This window comes from Spermophilus citellus, assembly GCF_964194105.1.
Source record: "Spermophilus citellus genome assembly, chromosome: 3".
NCBI lineage: Eukaryota > Metazoa > Chordata > Mammalia > Rodentia > Sciuridae > Spermophilus > Spermophilus citellus.
Window position 1 is genome coordinate 206,515,883 of NC_138184.1, and position 20,575 is coordinate 206,536,457.

The 20,575-nt window shown below is 38.8% G+C and overlaps 1 protein-coding gene across 8 annotated transcripts in view; it reads left to right on the forward strand.

Moving 5' to 3' along the window:
* The window catches only part of ABCB4 (ATP binding cassette subfamily B member 4), a 108,875-nt gene that overhangs the window by 25,391 nt on the left and 62,909 nt on the right, over positions 1-20,575 (forward strand). For all 8 annotated transcript variants that reach the window (XM_081287874.1, XM_081287871.1, XM_081287875.1 and 5 more), the window contains 4 exons: positions 390-593; positions 935-1,105; positions 15,005-15,166; positions 19,710-19,871. In XM_081287874.1, coding sequence (XP_081144000.1) covers positions 390-593; positions 935-1,105; positions 15,005-15,166; positions 19,710-19,871 — 699 coding nt within the window. The remainder of the gene's footprint in view (positions 1-389; positions 594-934; positions 1,106-15,004; positions 15,167-19,709; positions 19,872-20,575) is intronic.

A 20,575-nucleotide genomic window follows, 5' to 3' on the forward strand; every position in this document is an offset into this window, starting at 1 on the left:
TAAGTGGACTTTTTTTTTTAATTTAATATTGGTAAGTAAAAATAATAGCCTGCCAAAAACATATAACCAGTAGCTCAGTGTTAGAGCACTTTGTAAGCAAAAGGTGGCCCTGGGTTCAATCTCCTGCACCACAAAAACAAACAAATTTATAATCCAAAATGCCTTATGGAGAATAATCAATAAAAAGGCTATATATGGGAAAAATATCAAAAGAGAGAATAAACATTTGATTTTAATTCTTGTATAATACTATTTATTTCCAACTATCATTTCTAATTGCTGAAATAAGTTCAATATTAGCTAAGATTTCTTCATAATAAATTAGAATCTTAATGCTTTAGATATCGGGTGGTTTAAAATACTTAATAGGAAATATTTCTTCCTTTCAGATTAGCATTGATGGGCAGGATATTAGGAACTTTAATGTAACATATCTGAGGGAAATAATTGGAGTGGTGAATCAGGAGCCAGTGCTGTTTTCCACCACAATTGCTGAAAATATCCGTTATGGCCGTGGAAATGTAACCATGGATGAGATAAAGAAAGCTGTCAAAGAAGCCAACGCCTATGAGTTTATCATGAAATTACCACAGGTAATGATATAATGTAGTTGTTCTCAAAATTAGAATTTCAAGATAGGGAACTGAGTCCTTACTTTAAAAGATAAGCTTATGCTTGAGATGCAAGATTGCCCAACTTTGCTGGGTAAATCCCTTAAGTTATTTAGTAATGGATTTCAAGAGTATGTTCTGGTACAAAAATAAGATTAAAATTGTATACACAATATGTAGTAGTTTTTTATGACTCAGTGTTCATTATAATTTATGATACTTGATGATAGTCAAAATGTATTTTGTCATCATGTATTTCTACAGACTCCCTCTGCTTTTGTATTTAAAATGCTTCAAGAGCTCTTCTGTGTTTTCTGTTGCAGAAATTTGACACCCTAGTTGGAGAGAGGGGTGCCCAGCTGAGTGGGGGCCAGAAACAGAGAATCGCCATTGCGCGTGCTTTGGTTCGAAACCCTAAGATCCTCCTGCTGGATGAGGCCACTTCAGCCTTGGACACAGAAAGTGAAGCTGAGGTACAGGCAGCTCTGGATAAGGTCAGTAGATCCTGAACACCTGAAGGACAAGCAAATTGAAACTGTATTGCAAACTCTCACCAATGCTTTGAGAATATGTAATGGGAAACATACACATAAGGACAAATCAAGCTGTCTCATGAGGATTTACTGATTTTTCTTTTCTGTGGGACTAAATTTTCTGCAGAGAAAGGTGAATGCTCCCAACTTGCTTTTACCATGGTGCATGAATCTTGATCCAGGCCTATGTTATGAACCATTTAGCTTTGTTTTATTCTTACACATGGACTACGCTTTGATTAAAAGTAGTTGTGTTAAAATATACAAAGAAATTAATAGAAAAATAGAACTACCCAATCATTTTTCTATGACATTAGTTATAATAATAACATATTGCTCCTTTCTTTGTTTTTCTGAAATTTATTTAAAATTTTAAGCCAGGTGTGGTAGTGTACATCTGCAATCTCAAGTCCTCTGAAGTCTGAGGAATTGAACCCAGGGGCACTCTATCACTAAGCCACACCCCTAGTTCTTTTTATTTTTTATTTTCAGACAGAGTCTCGCTAAGTTGTCTAGCCTGGCCTTGAAATTTCGATCCTTCTGCCTCAGCCAACTGAGTAGCTGAGATTCCAGGCATATGCCACAATACACAGATGTATTGATCTTTTGACATGGTGTTAACCTAATATTATAATGGTAATATAGCCATTATAAAAAAAATGAATAATGATTGTTAGCAATTTATTCATCACTATTAACATCATTAATATAATTAGATTGATTAATTTATTTCTTATGTGTGTTATTATGTGGACCAAGTCATGAAATTTTCTTTTTCTTCATATATAGTAGAATCTATCTTCTTTTTATTTTATTTTATTTATTTTATATATTGGTTGTTCACAACATTACAAAGCTCTTGACATATCATATTTCATACATTAGATTCAAGTGGGTTATGAACTCCCAATTTTTACCCCAAATGCAGATTGCAGAATCACGTCAGTTACACATCCACATTTTTACATAATGCCATATTAGTAACTGTTGTATTCTGCTACCTTTCCTATCCTCTACTATCCCCCTTCCCCTCCCCTCCCATCTTCTCTCTCTACCCCATCTACTGTAATTCATTTCCCTCCATGTTTGTTATCCCACTCCCCTCACAACCTCTTATATGTAATTTTGTATAGCAATGAGGGTCTCCCTTCATTTCCATGCAATTTCCCTTTTCTCTCCCTTTCCCTCCCATCTCATGTCTCCGTTTAATGTTAATCTTTTCTTCCTGCTCTTCCTCCCTGCTCTGTTCTTAGTTGCTCTCATTATATCAAAGAAGACATTTGGTATTTGTTTTTTAGGGATTGGCTAGCTTCACTAAGCATAATCTGCTCTAGTGCCATCCATTTCCCTGCAAATTCCATGATTTTGTCATTTTTAGTGCTGCGTAATACTCCATGGTGTATAAATGCCACATTTTTTTATCCATTCATCTATTGAAGGGCATCTGGGTTGGTTCCACAGTCTAGCTACTGTGAATTGTGCTGCTATGAACATTGATGTGGCAGTATCCCTGTAGTACGCTCTTTTAAGGTCTTCAGGGTATAGTCTAAGAAGGGCAATAGCTGGGTCAAATGGTGGTTCCATTCCCAGCTTTCCCAGGAATCTCCATACTGCTTTCCAAATTGGCTGCACCAATTTGCAGTCCCACCAGCAATGAACAAGTGTACCCTTTTCCCCACATCCTTGCCAGCACTTGTTGTTTGACTTCGTAATGGCTGCCAATCTTACTGGAGTGAGATGGTATCTTAGGGTGGTTTTGATTTGCATTTCTCTGACTGCTAGAGATGGTGAGCATTTTTTCATGTACTTGTTGATTGATTGTATGTCCTCCTCTGAGAAGTGTCTGTTCAGGTCCTTGGCCCATTTGTTGATTGGGTTATTTGTTATCTTACTGTCTAATTTTTTGAGTTCTTTGTATATTCTGGATATTAGGGCTCTATCTGAAGTGTGAGGAGTAAAGATTTGTTCCCAGGATGTAGGCTCCCTATTTACCTCTCTTATTGTTTCTTTTGCTGAGAAAAAACTTTTTAGTTTGAGTAAGTCCCATTTGTTGATTCTAGTTATTAACTCTTGCGCTATGGGTGTCCTATTGAGGAATTTGGAGCCTGACCCCACAGTATGTAGATTATAGCCAACTTTTTCTTCTATCAGACGCCATGTCTCTGATTTGATATCAAGCCCCTTGATCCATTTTGAGTTAACGTTTGTGCATGGTGAGAGAAAGGGATTCAGTTTCATTTTGATGCAAATGGATTTCCAGTTTTCCCAGCACCATTTGTTGACGATGCTATCCTTCCTCCATTGCATGCTTTTAGCCCCTTTATCAAATATAAGATAGTTGTAGTTTTGTGGATTGGTTTCTGTGTCCTCTATTCTATACCATTGGTCCACCCGCCTGTTTTGGTACCAGTACCATGCTGTTTTTGTTACTATTGCTCTGTAGTATAGTTTGAAGTCTGGTATCGCTACACCGCCTGATTCACACTTCCTGCTTAGCATTGTTTTTGCTATTCTGGGTCTTTCATTTTTCCATATGAATTTCATGATTGCTTTATCTATTTTTACAAGAAATGCCATTGGGATTTTGATTGGCATTGCATTGAACTTATAGAGAACTTTTGGTAATATCGCCATTTTGATGATGTTAGTTCTGCCTATCCATGAACAGGGTATATTTTTCCATCTTTGAAGATCTTCTTCTATATCTCTCTTTAGGGTTCTGTAGTTTTCATTGTATAAGTCTTTCACCTCTTTTGTTAGGTTGATTCCCAAGTATTTTATTTTTTTTTGAGGATATTGTGAATGGAGTAGTTGTCCTCATTTCCATTTCAGAGGATTTGTCGCTGATATACAGGAATGCCTTTGATTTATGCGTGTTGATTTTATATCCTGCCACTTTGCTGAATTCATTTATTAGCTCTAATAATTTCTTTGTAGGCCCTTTTGGGTCTGCTAGGTATAGAATCATGTCATCTGCAAATAGTGATAATTTAAGTTCTTCTTTTCCTATTTTTATGCCTTTAATTTCTTTCGTCTGTCTAATTGCTCTGGCCAGTGTTTCGAGGACTATGTTGAACAGAAGTGGTGAGAGAGGGCATCCCTGTCTTGTTCCAGATTTTAGAGGGAATGCCTTCAATTTTTCTCCATTCAGAATGATGCTAGCCTGAGGCTTAGCATAGATTGCTTTTACTATGTTGAGGTATGATCCTGTTATCCCTAATTTTTCTAGAGTTTTGAACATAAAGGGATGCTGTACTTTGTCGAATGCTTTTTCTGCATCTATCGAGATGATCATATGGTTCTTATTTTTAAGTCTATTGATGTGGTGAATAACATTTATTTATTTCCGTATATTGAACCATCCTTGCATCCCAGGGATGAATCCTACTTGATCATGGTGTACAATTTTTTTGATATGTTTTTTAATCCGATTCACCAGAATTTTATTGAGGATTTTTGCATCTAGGTTCATCAGAGATATTGGTCTGTAGTTTTCTTTCTTTGAAGTGTCTCTGTCTGGTTTAGGCATCAGGGTGATGTTGGCCTCATAGAATGAATTTGGAAGTTCTCCCTCTTTTTCTATTTCCTGAAATAGCTTGAAAAGTATTGATATTAGTTCCTCTTTAAAGGTTTTGTAAAACTCTGCTGTATACCCATCCGGTCCTGGGCTTTTCTTAGTTGGTAGTCTTTTGATGGTTTCTTCTAGTTCCTCAATTGTTATTGGTCTGTTTAGGTTGTCTATATCCTCCTGACTCAATCTGGGCAGATCATATGACTTAAGAAATTTATCGATGCCTTCACTATCTTCTATTTTATTGGAGTATAAGGATTCAAAATAATTTCTGATTATTTTCTGTATTTCTGAAGTGTCTGTTGTGATATTGCCTTTTTCATCCCATATGTTAGTAATTTGAGTTCTCTCTCTTCTTCTCTTCGTTAGCATGGCTAAGGGTCTGTCTATTTTATTTATTTTTTCAAAGAACCAACTTTTAGTTTTCTCAATTTTTTCAATTGTTTCTTTTGTTTCGATTTCATTAATTTCAGCTCTGATTTTAATTATTTCTTGCCTTCTACTTCTTTTGCTGTTGTTTTGCTCTTCTTTTTCTAGGATATTGAGATGAAGTATGAGATCATTTATTTGTTGGTGTTTTTTTTTTTTAAGGAATGAACTCCATGCAATGAATTTTCCTCTTAGAACTGCTTTCAGTGTGTCCCATAGATTCCGATATGTTGTGTCTGAGTTTTCATTTAACTCTAAGAATTTTTAAATTTCCTCTTTGATGTCTTCTAAAACCCATTGATCATTCAGTAACCTATTGTTCATTCTCCAAGTGATGCATGATTTTTCCTTCCTTCTTTTATCGTTGATTTTCAGTTTCATTCCATTATGATCAGATAAGATGCATGGTATTATCTCTACTCCTTTATATTGTCTAAGAGTTGCCCTGTGACATAATATATGATCTATTTTTGAGAAGGATCCATGTGCTGCTGAGAAAAAAAGTGTAACTGCTTGATGATGGGTGGTATATTCTATATATGTCAATTAAGTCTAGGTTGTTAATTGTGTTATTGAGTTCTATAGTTTCCTTATTCAACTTTTGTTTGGAAGATCTGTCCAGTGGTGAGAGAGGTGTGTTGAAGTCTCCCATGATTATTGAATGCTGGTCTATTAGACTCTTGAACTTGAGAAGAGTTTTCTTGATGAACATAGCTGCTCCATTGTTTGGGGCATATATATTTATGATTGTTATGTCTTGTTGGTGTATGGTTCCCTTGAGCAGTATGTAGTGTCCCTCTTTATCCGTTTTGATTAACTTTGGCTTGAAATCTATTTTATTTGATATGAGTATGGACACTCCTGCTTGTTTCCGCAGTCCATATGAGTGATATGATTTTTCCCAACCTTTCACCTTCAGTCTATGTATATATTTTCCTATCAAATGCGTCTCCTATAGGCAGCATATTGTTGGGTCTTGTTTTGTGATCCATTCAACTAGCCTGTGTCTCTTAATTGGTGAGTTTAAGCCATTAACATTTAGGGTTATTATTGAAATATGGTTTGTTCTTCCAGCCATATTTGTTTATTAATGTTACTAAACCTGATTTGTTTTCTTCTTTGATTATTTTCCCCCATTTATTGTCCTACCTCCCACTGTTGGTTTTCATTGTTATTTTCCATTTCCTCTTCCTGTAATGTTTTGCCAAGGATTTTTTGAAGAGATGGTTTTCTAGCTGCAAATTCTTTTAACTTTTGTTTATCGTGGAAGGTTTTAATTTCATCTTCTATCCTGAAGCTTAATTTCTCCGGATACACGATTCTTGGCTGGAACCCATTATCTTTCAGTGTTTGAAATATGTTATTCCAGGATCTTCTAGCTTTCAGAGTCTGTGTTGAAAGATCAGCTGTTATCCTGATTGGTTTACCCCTAAATGTAATCTGCTTCCTTTCTCTTGTAGCTTTTAAAATTCTCTCCTTATTCTGTATGTTGGGCATCTTCATTATAATGTGTCTAGGTGTGGATCTCTTATGATTTTGCACATTCGGCGTCCTGTAGGCTTCTAGGATTTGGGATTCTGTCTCATTCTTCAAGTCTGGAAAGTTTTCTCGTATTATTTCATTGAATAGATTATTTATTCCTTTGGTTTGGACCTCCATGCCTTCCTGTATCCCAATGACTCTTAAGTTTGGTCTCTTTAGGTTATCCCATATCTCTTGGATGTTCTGCTCATGGTTTCTTAACTGTCTTGCTGAGCTGTCTATGTTCTTTTCAAGTTGAAATACTTTGTCTTCATTGTCTGATGTTCTATCTTCTAAGTGTTCCACTCTGCTGGTAGTATTCTCAATTGCGTTTTTAAGTTGGTTTATTGCTTCCTGCATTTCTAGGATTTGTATTTGTTTGTTTTTTATTACCTCTATCTCCCTGTATTATTGATCCTTTGCTTCTTGGTTTTGTTTATGTAATTCCTTGTCAAAGTGATCTTTCATTGTCTGATTTTGCTGTCTCATGTCTTCCTTGAGACTCCAGATCATCTGAAGCATGTATATCCTGAATTCCTTATCTGACATTCCATCTGTTGCAGCTATTACCTCTTCTAAGTTGAGTTGACCTGCATTGCTTGTGGTCCTTTCTTGCCTTGTCTTTTCATACTGCTTGCGTTTCTTTCTGCTTGGTAAAACTGTTGTGTTTTTGAAATTTTCCCCCTATTTATTTATATTGCTCTTGTATAGTTGAAAAATCTCCCTTGAAGGGCGGGTAGTGGCTGTGCTCCTCCTCCAATTGGGGTGATCTGTCTACCATGCTGGCGGGCCGCTAGGCCTGCTCTGCCGGTCGGTTGCAGGTCTGCCCACCCTGCGGGTGCGAGTGGCGGCTCTGCTCTGGCCCCACACCAACTGTGGTGACATGACTACCACGCCCACGGGTTGTTGGGCCTGATCCGGATGCAGGCGGCGGCTCTGCTCGGCCCCTACTCCAATTGGTGTGACGTGTCTACCACGCTGGCAGGCCTCTGGGCCTGTTCTGCTGGTGGGTCGCAGGTCTGCATACCTTGTGGGCTCGGGAGGCAGCTCTGTTCGGCCCCCACTCCAAATGGGGCTACCTGACTGCCACTCCGGCGGGTTGCTGGGCCTTTTCCGGACACGGGCGGCAGCTCTGCTCCGCCCCCACTCCGAGCAGTGTGACGTGTCTGTTTCGCCGACCAGCCGCTGGGCCCGTTCCGTCTGTGGGCCGCCGGTCTGCCTACCTTGCGAGCTCTGGCGGCTCTTCTGCTCGGCCCCCACTCCGAATGGGGTGACTTGACTGCCACGCCGGTGGGTCGCTGGGCCTTTTCCGGGCACAGGCAGTGGCCCCGTTCAGCCCCCACTCCAATCGGTGCGACGTGTCCACCACGCTGGCAGGCCACCGGGTCTGTCCCGCCGGTGGGTCGCAGGTCTGCCTACCTTGCAGGCTCGGGCGGCGGCTCTGCTCGGCCCCTACTCCAAATGGGGTGACTTGACTACCATGCCATCGGGTCACTGGACCTGATCCAGGCGTGGGCGGCTGCTCTCTTCTGCCCCAACTGCAGTTGGGGTGACGTGATACCACACCGGCGGGTCGCTTGGCCTGTTCTGGGTGCAGGCGGCAGCTCCACTCTGCCTCTCTGATCCCCACAGCACCCAGCAGGACCCAGACTGAGAAGCAGTTTCCGCAGGATCCCCAGCCCAGGGCCAAAGCAGCTCCGGGAGCCAGAACCCGGCCGCCCCGAGCTCGGTGTACGCTCTGCTGGGAGCGGGCTCCAAGAAGCAGACTCCGCGGGTTCCCCCAGCCCTGGGCCAAAACAGTTCCGGAAGCCAGAACCCGGCTGCTCAGAGCTCAGTGCATGGTCTGCTAGGAGCAGGCTCCAAGAAGCAGTCCCTGCGGGTTCCCCAGCCCTGGACCAAAGCAGCTCCGGGAGCCAGAACCCGGCCGCCCCGAGCTCGGTGCACGCTCTGCTGGGAGCGGGCTCCAAGAAGCAGTCTCCACGGGTACCCCAGCCCTGGGCCAAAACAGTTCCAGGAGTCAGAACCCGGCTGCTCAGAGCTCGGTGCACGTCCGCTAGGAGCAGGCTCCAAGAAGCAGTCTCCACGGGATCCCCAGCCCTGGACCAAAGCAGCTCCGGGAGCCAGAACCCGGCTGCTCAGAGCTTGGTGCACGCTCTGCTAGGGGCAAGCTCCAAGAAGCAGTCTCCGCGGGTTCTCTAGCCCTGAGCCTGAGCTATCTGTCTGCGATACGCAGGCAAATAACAGCCTGAAATTACCTGTTCCGTAGCTGAATGAGCTGAGATCAGTAGAAAACAGGGATGATTACGTCAGCTCTTCAAGATGGCGGCCGCTGGCCTCCTCCATGGACTGACCGGTGTGGAGAACTGAACTGGACCGCTTCCCTCCTCCGTCTCAAACCCAGAACTAAGCACTGAGCACAGCCATTCCACCGCTGGCAGAAGCCCACAGAATCCTCAGTGCTGCACCTCCTCGCCGCCACCTCGCCACTTCCCAGCCGAACAAGCTGTGCGACCCTCCGTGCGGAGAAATTGCCCGCGACTGAGCCCCCGCCGCCGATCCTCATGCGATGAAAATCCCTCCACTAGATTCTGGAGCACCTCAATTTCGCTGTAAATTCCCAACAAGACAACCTTCAGCTGTTTTAACTCGTCATTCTCCTGCACAGTGACGCAGCACACGGGGGTGATGCACTCCCTTCGCCGCCATCTTCCTACCCTTATTTATTTTTTCGAAGAACCAACTTTTAGTTTTGTTAATTTTTTCAATAGTTTCTTTTGTTTCAATTTCGTTGATTTCCGCTTTGATTTTAATTATTTCTTGCCTTCTGCTACATTTGCTGTTGTTTTTCTCTTCCTTTTCTAGGGCTTTGAGATGAAGTGTGAGCTCATTTATTTGTTGGTTTTTCCTTTTTTTGAGGAATGACCTCCAGGCGATGAATTTCCCTCTTAAAACTGCTTTCATTGTGTCCCATAGATTCCGATATGTTGTGTCTGTATTTTCATTTATCTCTAAGAATTTTTTGATTTCCTCCTTTATGTCTTCTGTAATCCATTGATCATTCAGTAACATATTGTTCATTTTCCATGTGATGTAGGATTTTTCCTTCCTTCTTTTATCATTGATTTCCAGTTTCATTCCATTATGATCAGATAAAATGCATGGTATTATCTCCACCCCTTTATATTTACTGAGGGTTGCCCTATGGCATAATATATGGTCTATTTTTGAGAAGGATCCATGTGCTGCTGAGAAAAAAGTATATCCACTTGATGATGGTTGATATATTCTATATATGTCAGTTAAATCTAGGTTATTGATTGTGATATAGATTTCTATAGTTTCTTTATTCAACTTTTGTTTGGAGGACCTGTCCAATGGTGAGAGAGGTGAGTTGAAGTCACCCATAATTATTTTGTTGTGGTCTATTTGATTCTTGAACTTGAGGAGAATTTGTTTCATGAACATCACAGCACCATTATTTGGTGCATAAATATTGATAATTGTTATGTCTTGTTGGTGAATGGTTCCTTTTAACAGTATATAATGTCCTTCCTTTTCCCTTTTGATTAACGTAGTCTTGAAGTTGATTTTATTCGATATGAGGATGGCCACCCCTGCTTCCTTATGAGGACCGTGTGCATGGTATATTTTTTCCCAACCTTTCACCTTGAGCCTGTGTATGTCTTTTCCAATCAGATGTGTCTCCTGTAGGCAGCATATTGTTGGATTTGTTTTTTTAATCCATGTTACCAGCCTATGTCGCTTTATTGGAGAGTTTAAGCCATTAACGTTTAGAGTTACTATTGATATATGGTTTGTACTTCCTGCTATGTTTGATTATTTATCTTTTTTTTCTAATTTAGTTTGTTTCTCCATGATTAGCTTTCCCCCCATCCTCTGTCTTTACCGAGGCACTTCCCACTGATGGTTTTGGTTATTGTTTTTCATTTCTTCCTCATGTAGTGTTTTGCTCAAGACGCTTTGCAATTCTGGTTTTCTGGCTGCAAATTCTTTTAGATTTTGTTTATCATGAAAGATTTTTATTTTGTTGTCGTACCTGAAGCTTAATTTTGCTGGATACAGAATTCTTGGTTGGCATCCATTGTCTTTCAGTGTTTGAAATACATTTTTCCAGGATCTTCTCGCTTTCAGCGTCTGTGATGAAAAATCCCTTGTTAACCTTATTGGTTTACCCCTGAATGTAATCTGCCTCCTTTCTCTTGTAGCTTTTAATATTTTCTCTTTGTTCTGTATATCGGATATCTTCATAACAATGTGTCTTGGCATTGGTCTACTGTGATTTTGTGTGCTCGGTGTCCTGTATGCATCTACAATTTGTGTATCTGTTTCCTTTTTTATTTCTGGAAAGTTTTCTGTAATTATTTCATTCAGCAGATTACTCATTCCCTTGGTTTGAATCTCTGTACCTTCCTCTATCCCAATTCTCGTAAGTTTGGTTTTTTTTATGTTATCCCATATCTCTTGGATGTTTTTCCTTGTGATTTTTTACCAGCCTTTCTGAGTAGGCTAGCCTCTTTTCAAGATGAAATATTTTGTCTTCATTATCTGATGTTCTGGCTTCTACTTGCTCCACTCTGTTAGTGATACTCTCATTTGAGTTTTTAATTTGGTTTATGGTTTCTTTCATTTCTAGAATTATTGTTTGATTTTTTTAATAATCTCTATCTCCTGATAAAGATGCTTAACTTCTTCTTTTATCTGTTTATGTAATTCATTTTCAATGTATTCTTTCACTGTTTGAATTTGCTGCCTCGTATCCTCTTTAAGGTTCCATTCCATCTGTCTAAGGTATTCCTTGAGTTCCTTATATGACCATTTTTCTGATGGCTCTAGGTCCTCCTGAATATTTAGGCTGTCCTGCATTGTTTGTACTCCTTTTCTTCCTTGCTTTTTCATGCTGCTCATGTTACTTCTTGTTCTGTTTGACTGCTGAGTTACTGTTTACTCCTATAAATTTATTTGATGCTTGGGAGAAAAGGTATTAGAAGGAAAGGGAAGAAGTCATTAAAGAGAATGAGAGTAAGCAGATAGAATTCGAGGAAGGGGGAATAAGAGAACTGAAAAGAAATGAAAAGACAAATAATAATAAAAAAATGAAAATTAAAATTAAAAAAAAATAAAATAATAAAAAAATTTTAAAAAAATTAAAAAAAATATTTACAAAACAACAACAAAAAAATGAAAATTAAAAAAAACAAATTAAAAAAAATTAATAAATGCAGTCTTAGAGTTTGATTAACTTCTCTTCCAGTAGGTGGAGCTGTGCCCACTGGGCCAAGCTTCTCCTCTGAATAGGCAGGAACCAATCACTGTGCAGCACCTCTTCCTCCCAGACTGGGCGGGTCTCCAATCCTGGGTGCCTAGGGCCTTCTCTTGTGTCTAGAAACTTCCCCTCTTTTCCTCAAGCCAGGCCCCGCTCACTGGTGACACTCACCACAATATTGGGTACATGCCAAGTCTGCTGCTCCTGGGAGCCCTGTTTTCATGAACGACTGGGCACACTCTCCCTGTTTGCCATTCTCTCAGACCCTAAGTTTGTAGATCTTGGGGCTGAGAACCCCCAGCGAATTTGCTTGCCCTCCGGTAGCCACGCCCCTGGTAGCTGGTGCAAGGGACCTCAGTTGTCAGCACTGGTGGGAGCGGTAGCCGGGAGTTCGCGCCGCAAGTCCCGCACCACTCCTGATTCCCTCGTTCTGGCTATCGCGCTCACGGGAGAGCTGGGAGGAGGGAGGGGCCCTTAAGGTTTCCCCGCTGTGTGGAAAGGGAAGGCTAGGGGATTACACACCTGTTGCCGCTGGTTTCAATGAAGTTATCTTCCCCGCCGCATTTTGGTGATGTCAGTTCTCTGCCATGGTGGTATCCCATGCAAATGGTGACAGTTCGTTCCCTTTGCCGGGTGACCAATGCAACGGGTGGGTCCTGACTGTCTCTCCCAAGCCCCGTTTCAAACCTGTGGCCACTACCTATGAAGGCTCAGTAGGCAAACACAATTGATTCATCTGAATTTATTTTAGTGTAAGGGCTAAAATAAAAATGCCATCTTATTTATTTTAAGTGGCTACACAATTATCTTAATAATATTTATTGTATAATTCACCTCTTCCCTCCAGAGAGACGATACTATATCATATACCAAATTCTTTTTGTATGTGAATGTGGTATGGGGCATTGAGCCCTGAGCTACATCTCTAGCCCTTTTTATTTTTTATTTTGACATGGGGTCTCACTAAATTGCTGAGCCTGGTCTAGAATTTGTGATCCTCCTGTCTCAACCTCATAAGTTGCTAGGATTACAGGCATGTGTGCCAGAGTACGTAGATCATACATTAAGTTCTCAAGTGTTTTGTTATCTATTTCTGAACTATTTTGCTCTGTTAATTAATTGTTCATTATGGGCTGGGGATGTGGCTCAAGCGGTAGCACGCTCGCCTGGCATGCGTGCGGCCTGGGTTCGAACCTCAGCACCACATACAAACAAAGATGTTGTGTCTGCTGAAAACTGAAAAAAAAAAAATAATCTCTCTCTCTCTCTTTAAAAAAAAAATTAATTGTTCATTCATGTGCCGTCTTCCCCTTGATTGTATTGTTTCAATTGCTGTTGCTCTTTTTTTAAAACTATTTTGTAGAGATTTTCACTCGTCATTAACTTTTTTTTCAGAATTTGCATGGCTACTTTTTTAAAATGTAAATGACATACAATTTGCCCTTTTTAAATGTACAGTTCCATGCCTTTTAATGTGTTCATAAGGTTGTGCAATCATTGCCACTGTCTTATTCCATTACATTTTCACAACCCCAAAAAGAAACTGTTCACTCCCCATTCCACCCTCACCCCAACCTTTGGCAAACAAAGAATCTACTTCTGCTTCTATGGATTTGCCTATTCTACACATTTCATATAAATGGAAATACACAATGTGTGGTCTTTTATATCTGACTTCTTTCATTTAACATGGTGTTTTCTAGGTTCATCGATGTTATAACATCCATTAAACTTTATTTATTTTTATGATCCAATAATATTCCAATTGTGTGAATATACTGCATTTTGTAACCATTCTTCAGTGGTTAACATGATGAACATTTGGGTTATGCCCGCCTTTTGAGTTATTGTGAATCTGTCCTCTAATTTTTTTAATTTATATTTCAACTAACTAGGTGAATTAAGCTATACTCTGATAACCATCCAAATGATCTATTGTAACACAATGGTGCTAAGGAGCTCTTGGCCTAATAGGGCTAATAAGAATCAGAAAAAGTAGCTATTGATATTACATTAATAATTTGATTATTTAAAAAAATATTTTGTGTTAGTTGTAGTTGGATACAATACCTTTATTTTTTATTTTTACATGGTACGGAGGATCGTGTGCATGGTAGGTGAGTGTTCTACCACTGAGCCACAACCCCAGCCCCAATAATTTGATTATTATCTTGGGTATAAGTCCTGATTAAATCTGGCAAACCAACTTGAGATCACTGAACTACTTCCAGCAGTGATTTGTAGCTGTTAGCATATTAAAAATCATGTGATGGGGGCTGGGGTTGTAACTCAGTGGTAGAGCGCTTTCCTAGCACTTGTGAAGCACTGAGTTTGATTCTCAGCACCGCATATAAATAAATAAATAAATAAATAACAGTATTGTGTCCATCTACAACTAAAAAAAATATACATTAAAAAAATTATGTTGGGTGCTTGTTAAAGAATAAAGTTACTGGTCCTACTTCAGAGATTGGGATTCAGAAGGTCTTTTGAACTATAATCTGAACTCTCCTGCTGCCAAAGTACCTTTTCACTTAAACTATGGTCTTGAAGTTCATCAAAATAGCAGTTACCTTGGCAATGACTTCCCCCAAGTGTTTCTACCCATTTCTAGCACACCATGTATCTCAGAGCAAGGGCTTGTCAGGCAAGTGTGAAAAACACTTGAGAAGGGTCGAACTTTGCTTGTTTTTCTTGAGGAGCATTGACTCTGTGGTAGGCTTCCAGAGCAATCCATAGTCATACTGAAAGGGCTGGCCACCTGTCTGGTCCAGAACTCGAGTCTGACTTTAATCTTTCATGGAAGAGTCATGCCTGCACCCTAATCACACGTAGCACTGAAGTATTTGTGTTAGTCGTAGTTGGACACAATACCTTTATTTTTTATTTTTATGTGGTGCTGAGGATAGAATCCAGCACCCCACATGTAATTATACAATTACTCGCAAATCAATCACAAACAGCACCCATCCAAGGGCTCAAATGTGTTAATTCACAATTAACAATTGTCAATTCTTAACCTGATGTGTCACAATTTTGTTCTGTTTCCCTTTAGGCCAGAGAAGGCCGGACCACCATTGTGATAGCGCACCGACTGTCGACAATCCGAAATGCAGATGTCATCGCTGGATTTGAGGATGGAGTCATTGTGGAGCAAGGAAGCCACAGAGACCTGATGAAGAAGGAAGGGGTGTACTTCAAACTTGTGAACATGCAGGTAACTGCTGCCTAAGAGTTTTGCACAATAAATAACCTAAAAATGTTATTCTATGACTGTGATTCATATATGTGTAAAATTATGCAAATTTGCTTTGACGTAATCATAATTAGTATATACACATATATTTTTGGGTTTTTTTCTGTTAACATTTCAAATATGTACCATTCAAATACTATAATTTTAATTACTCAATCATAGTAAGAAATGTGTGAAAGTAGTCTAAAGTTGGATATTTGTTTTGTTTCTAGTACTTCTCTATTATAAATATTGCCGCTGTGAGTACAAATAGGCCCCCAAAAAAGTTAAGTAAAAATTTGCCTGACAAGTAGTTTACCTCTGCTGAGCTTCAGTTTCCACAGTTAGAAAACCAAACCTGCCATGAGAAGTTGTTGTAAATTTAAAAAATAAGTATCTTGCACAAAAAGACAAGTACTACTTGTTGTCACTTATATGTGGAAGCTAAAAAAAAAAAGTTGATGTTAGAGAAGCAGAGAAGAGAGAAATGGTTACTAAAGGCTGGGAAGTGGTGGGGAGGGATAGAAAGAAGATGGTTAATGCAGCTACATAAAAGAGTAACTTCCAATGTTCTGTTGCATAGTGGGGTAACAATGGTCAATAAACATTGACTGTATGTTTTTAAATAACTTAAAATAAGAATTTTGAATGTTTATAACCCCAAGAAATGATACATGTTTGAAGTGATATGCTAGTTACCCTTATCTGATCATAACACATTGTTTACATATATTGAAATATCACGCTGTACAGCATAAATAGGTACAATTACTTTTCAATTAAAACAAATGTTAATATATTACACATATAATACATATATTAATATATTAAACATATAATACATGTATATCAATATATTAAAAAGAAAAAATAATGAAATAATCACTTGAATATACTGAAGTGTTTATAAGGATAAATTTATGATATATTAATTATGTCTCAATAAAGCTGGTTTTTTAAAGGACCTGATGCACAATAGATACATGATTAATAATTAAAATTTGAAAATTCTCCAAAGTGAATATATAAAATGAAACTCTATCATTTCATTTGATAGAAAGTTTTATAATTGGTCTTGCATTTGCTAGACAATGTTCACCAGCAGAACAGGATCAGGCATAGTTTCTTTACCAATCAGTTAGTTCTACATGACTTAGGCACCATAAAATCTCCTTACCACTTCACTAGTTAAAAATATATAAAATGTTACCTTAAATCTACTTTAGTTTTAATTTCATTAGTGGTTTCCAAGGCTCTGTGATTTTCATATGATAACATGTTGGATCCTCAAGTAACACTTTGACTGTCCTCCTGCTGTGTTTCCTGTAAGAATGATCTTCCATCCCGTAAAGACAGGCTGGGAGACTGCCAGACAGCTCTGATCTTTCTATATCATATTCTTTGAATTTTCTTTCCTAGGAAAATGTGTACATTTTCAGACTGAATGGTGACCTGGTAGAACAGAAAAGGCCCTTCACCAGCTAGTCAATCACTTTGGGCAAGTCACTTAGCCAAATGGGTTTTGGTATCCTCCCTTGTTAAGTGAGTAGAAGCTTGCACAAAGACGACCTCACATGTTTCTACCAGCTCTGGAATTCTGATTCGTTGAGATGTTTTCCCCTTCTGAATTGGTTTTTGCCCTCCCAACTACTTGTTGGAGAAATGGTGGAAAGAACCATGGTGAACCTGAGGGTTCACTGGATGCTCAAGATACTGCTGCTTCCTTTCCTGCAGACCACAAAGACCAGCCTAGTTTTAATTCAAGTTTGTCTTGGTTTTGCTTCTAAGAAAAACTATCTATGCTTCTCCATTAGGTAGATTGTTGGTTCTTAGTTGTTTCTTTAAACATATCTTAATCTTTTTCTGATATATTCTTACTTTTTAAAGTCCAAGCATTTTAAAATATTCAAACCTGTCTCTTAGAAATTTGAAAATCGCCATAATCTAAACCCTACAAATAGTTACTGACAGTTATTTAGAATTTATTTCTCATCTTGTTAGCTTAAAAGAGCTAGACACTACCTCCCGATTTCTTCTCCTATTCATAAATTGAGCATCTTTTCACATGTTCATTGGATGGATATATATATATATATATATATATATATATCTTGTATTAGACCATTTCTTTCCAGTGTTCCTTTGTTATATGTTTGGCTGCAGTAAAGAAGCTTTAAAATTGTATAAAATCAAATTATCTATTTTTTTTCTCCATGCTTCAGAATTTCAGGTTTTCTTAGAAAGAATGTTCACCCATATTTCCTTTCAGCATTAATTGTTCTACTTTTTAAAAAAATATTTATTTTTTAGGTGTAGATGACACAACACAATGCCTTTATTTTTATGTGGTGCTTTATTTTTTTGTGAACCCAATGCCTTGTGCATGCTAGGCAAGGGCTCTACCGCTGAGACACAATCCCAGCCCCTAATTGTTCTACTTTTTACAATTAGATTTTTGAGCCATTTGAAATATGTTTGAATATAAGAAATGAGGGCTATTAAAGTCCTTCCCAGACAAATGCTTACATAGAATGTCCTCAAAACCAATCATTCTCTACTCAAAGACTGGACAGCATTTGACAGACTGTGGGAAGCCCAGGACTTGTCAATAGAACTCTCACCCCTTAGTGGAAAGAACTGTTGTAGGTGGGCGGGGGATAGAAAGGGGAAATCCTATGAAATGATAGTGGCCAAGTTACACTGCTATATTGTATGCATGCATGAATGTGTAAAAATGAATCCAACTTTATGGAAAACTATAATAAGCCAATAAAACAAAATATACAGAAAAAAAACAAAAAGAAGAAGAAATGAGGGCTACTAGTTTTAAACATATGCTTTGTATTACCTGGTGAAAAGTGACCATCCTGACTTTGGAGCTTAAAGACCTCTTAACTGAAACATCCAACACCAACTAAACCGAGTGCCTTAGATAGGCACAAGAAAAATATTGTGAGACAGGTGATGGTCATTTGATCGTAGAAGGAGGCTAAGATCTGAATGGGATTATTTAAAGAATTGTCCATTGAGATGGACTGCCCCTCTTTTTTTTTTTTTTGATACTAGAGATTGAACCCAGAAGTGCTTAACCACTGAGCCACATCCCCAGCCCTTTTCATTTCTTATTTAAGACAGAGTCTTACTAAATTGCTAGGGCCTCTCTTAGTTGCTGAGGTTGGTCTAAAACTTGCAATCCTCCTGCCTTGTCTCCTGAGCTGCTGTGATTACAGGCATACTCCACCGTGCCCAGCTGGATCTCTCTCTCATCTTGATAGCCTGGATAAGATTACAAAAGGAGGGAAAGATAAGGGGAGGCATTCAAGAGAGGTGGTCCAGTTTGACTTGCCATGAGCTAAATTTTGGAGGCTCTGACTTGAGCAGGTAGTGGGAGGATGTGATTGATTTTTTTAGTTGTCCTTTAGGAAAATGAATATGATAGCAGCATGAGAGTAGATGGAAGTGAGATTGCAGTGGATTAATTAATTCTTTAGCCCAGGTTGGGTTTTGGCTGGGAGACTGTAAAAAAAAAACAAAAAAAAAACATTTCAGCAATGAGTGAGTAAGGAAGTTCACCAAGCAGAACATACTCCTTTTTAGTTCAAGGCAATATATAATCGCATGCATAATATTCTGTCAAGAGTCAAAAACACAGCTGGGAAGCGAGGATAAGAGGTGATGATAGACATGCTACTTCAGGGGCAATAAGGGGCTAGCCAAGCATTGGATTTGAAGCAGAACTAAAGGGGAGGAGCAAGAACAAGGTACTTGTATAAAGACTAAAGTCCTGGACAAACTATTAAGATGTGTACTTGGACATGAAAGAAACAAATAGGGAACAAAACCCAAAGTCCAACTCCAGCCAGGTTGGCTGCTCCTTCACCAGGCTGTGAACTAGAAGTCCTTAAGAATTGATCTGAAAGCAGTCAATGAGGCTGAGCCTGCCCATCAGTTCACCTGGGGTGAGGTGTGAGTCAGAGCAGGACTGCAAAGGGGGAAGGAAGATAATTGCACTCAGCCAGGTGAGGACAGCAGTTTTAATTGTCTCCCGTGAATAGTGACCAGGCCCTTTAATTTAATTTTCCTTTTTTTGGAGCTTTTATAATGAGTCCTGGTAATGCTTCTATTTATTATTCTTCCCTTTTATGGTGATTATGACATGTTTTCTGGATTCTTTCATATTGAGGAAATTTCTGAACACCTGCTGGATTATGAAAAATGTATCTTTAAATTTTTAGAAAATATTCATATGCTCTAATGCTCATGTTATTTATATTGAGTTTAATGTTTCATTTTTAACCTTCTCTGAGTGTTGCAACACTTTTAAAATTATTATTATTTTAACTTTTTATTTGTTTGCAACACTTCTTTATAGTTTCCCAGTGAATCTTGATTGAGAAGCTGGTGTGGAATCTAAAACTCTTGACATGTGTAATATTTATAATTGCTTTATGGTTCTGAATTTGAAGGTTACATCCATTTTTATACACAAACACATGATTTAGTCAGTATTTTGTTTTTCTTTCAGACATTCGGAAATCATATCCAGTCAGAAGAATTCGTAGTTGAACTAAATGAAGAAAAGTCTCCAAATGGCTGGAAAACTCGCATATTTAGGAATTCTACTAACAAAAGCCTCAAGAATTCACAAATACATCAGAATGGCCTTGATGCAGAAACCGATGAACTTGTAAGTTGTTTTTCACTTAAATTAAGTCTATTACTTTATAATTTTGCTGTTAAACTTCTTAACCTTGCAAATATTTTTCAAGCACAGATAATTCCTACAATGAGCCATACTCTTAAGCAAAAAATAAAAAAAGAAAGAAAAGAAAAAAAAATGAAATTTCACATTTTAAATATATTTGACCAGTGAATGAGATTCCAATCAGAAATGGGTTTTTAATGGAAAAAACAAATCAGAAAATGTAGTCTTTGGGGCTGGGGTTGTGGCTCAGCGGTAGAGCACTCGCCTAGCGTGCACAAGGCATTGGGTTCCATCCTCAGCACCACATAAATGTAAAGTAAAGATATTGTGTCCACCTAAAACTGAAAAATAAATATTAAAAAAAGAAAGAAAATGTAGTCTTTGTGCTGAGAGGCTTAATATTAAAATTAAAGATCTCATTCATCTTTGAGACCCAGAGATAATAAGACGAGTCTAAAGTAAGAAGTCCTGGTATTGGCATCATCTGTTAGGTATGATTCCATTTGTTACAGGTGAAAAGCAAGGTCCAAAAGCTTGTTCCATCTTTACTGGGGACTTAGGCTCCTTTCATATTTATCTTCACTACCCTGACACATAGCCTCCATCCTCAGGACACTTCATAATCTATGATGGCTTCTGAAGCTCTTAGTCATCATCTCCACATTCCAGATAGCAGGAAGGAACAA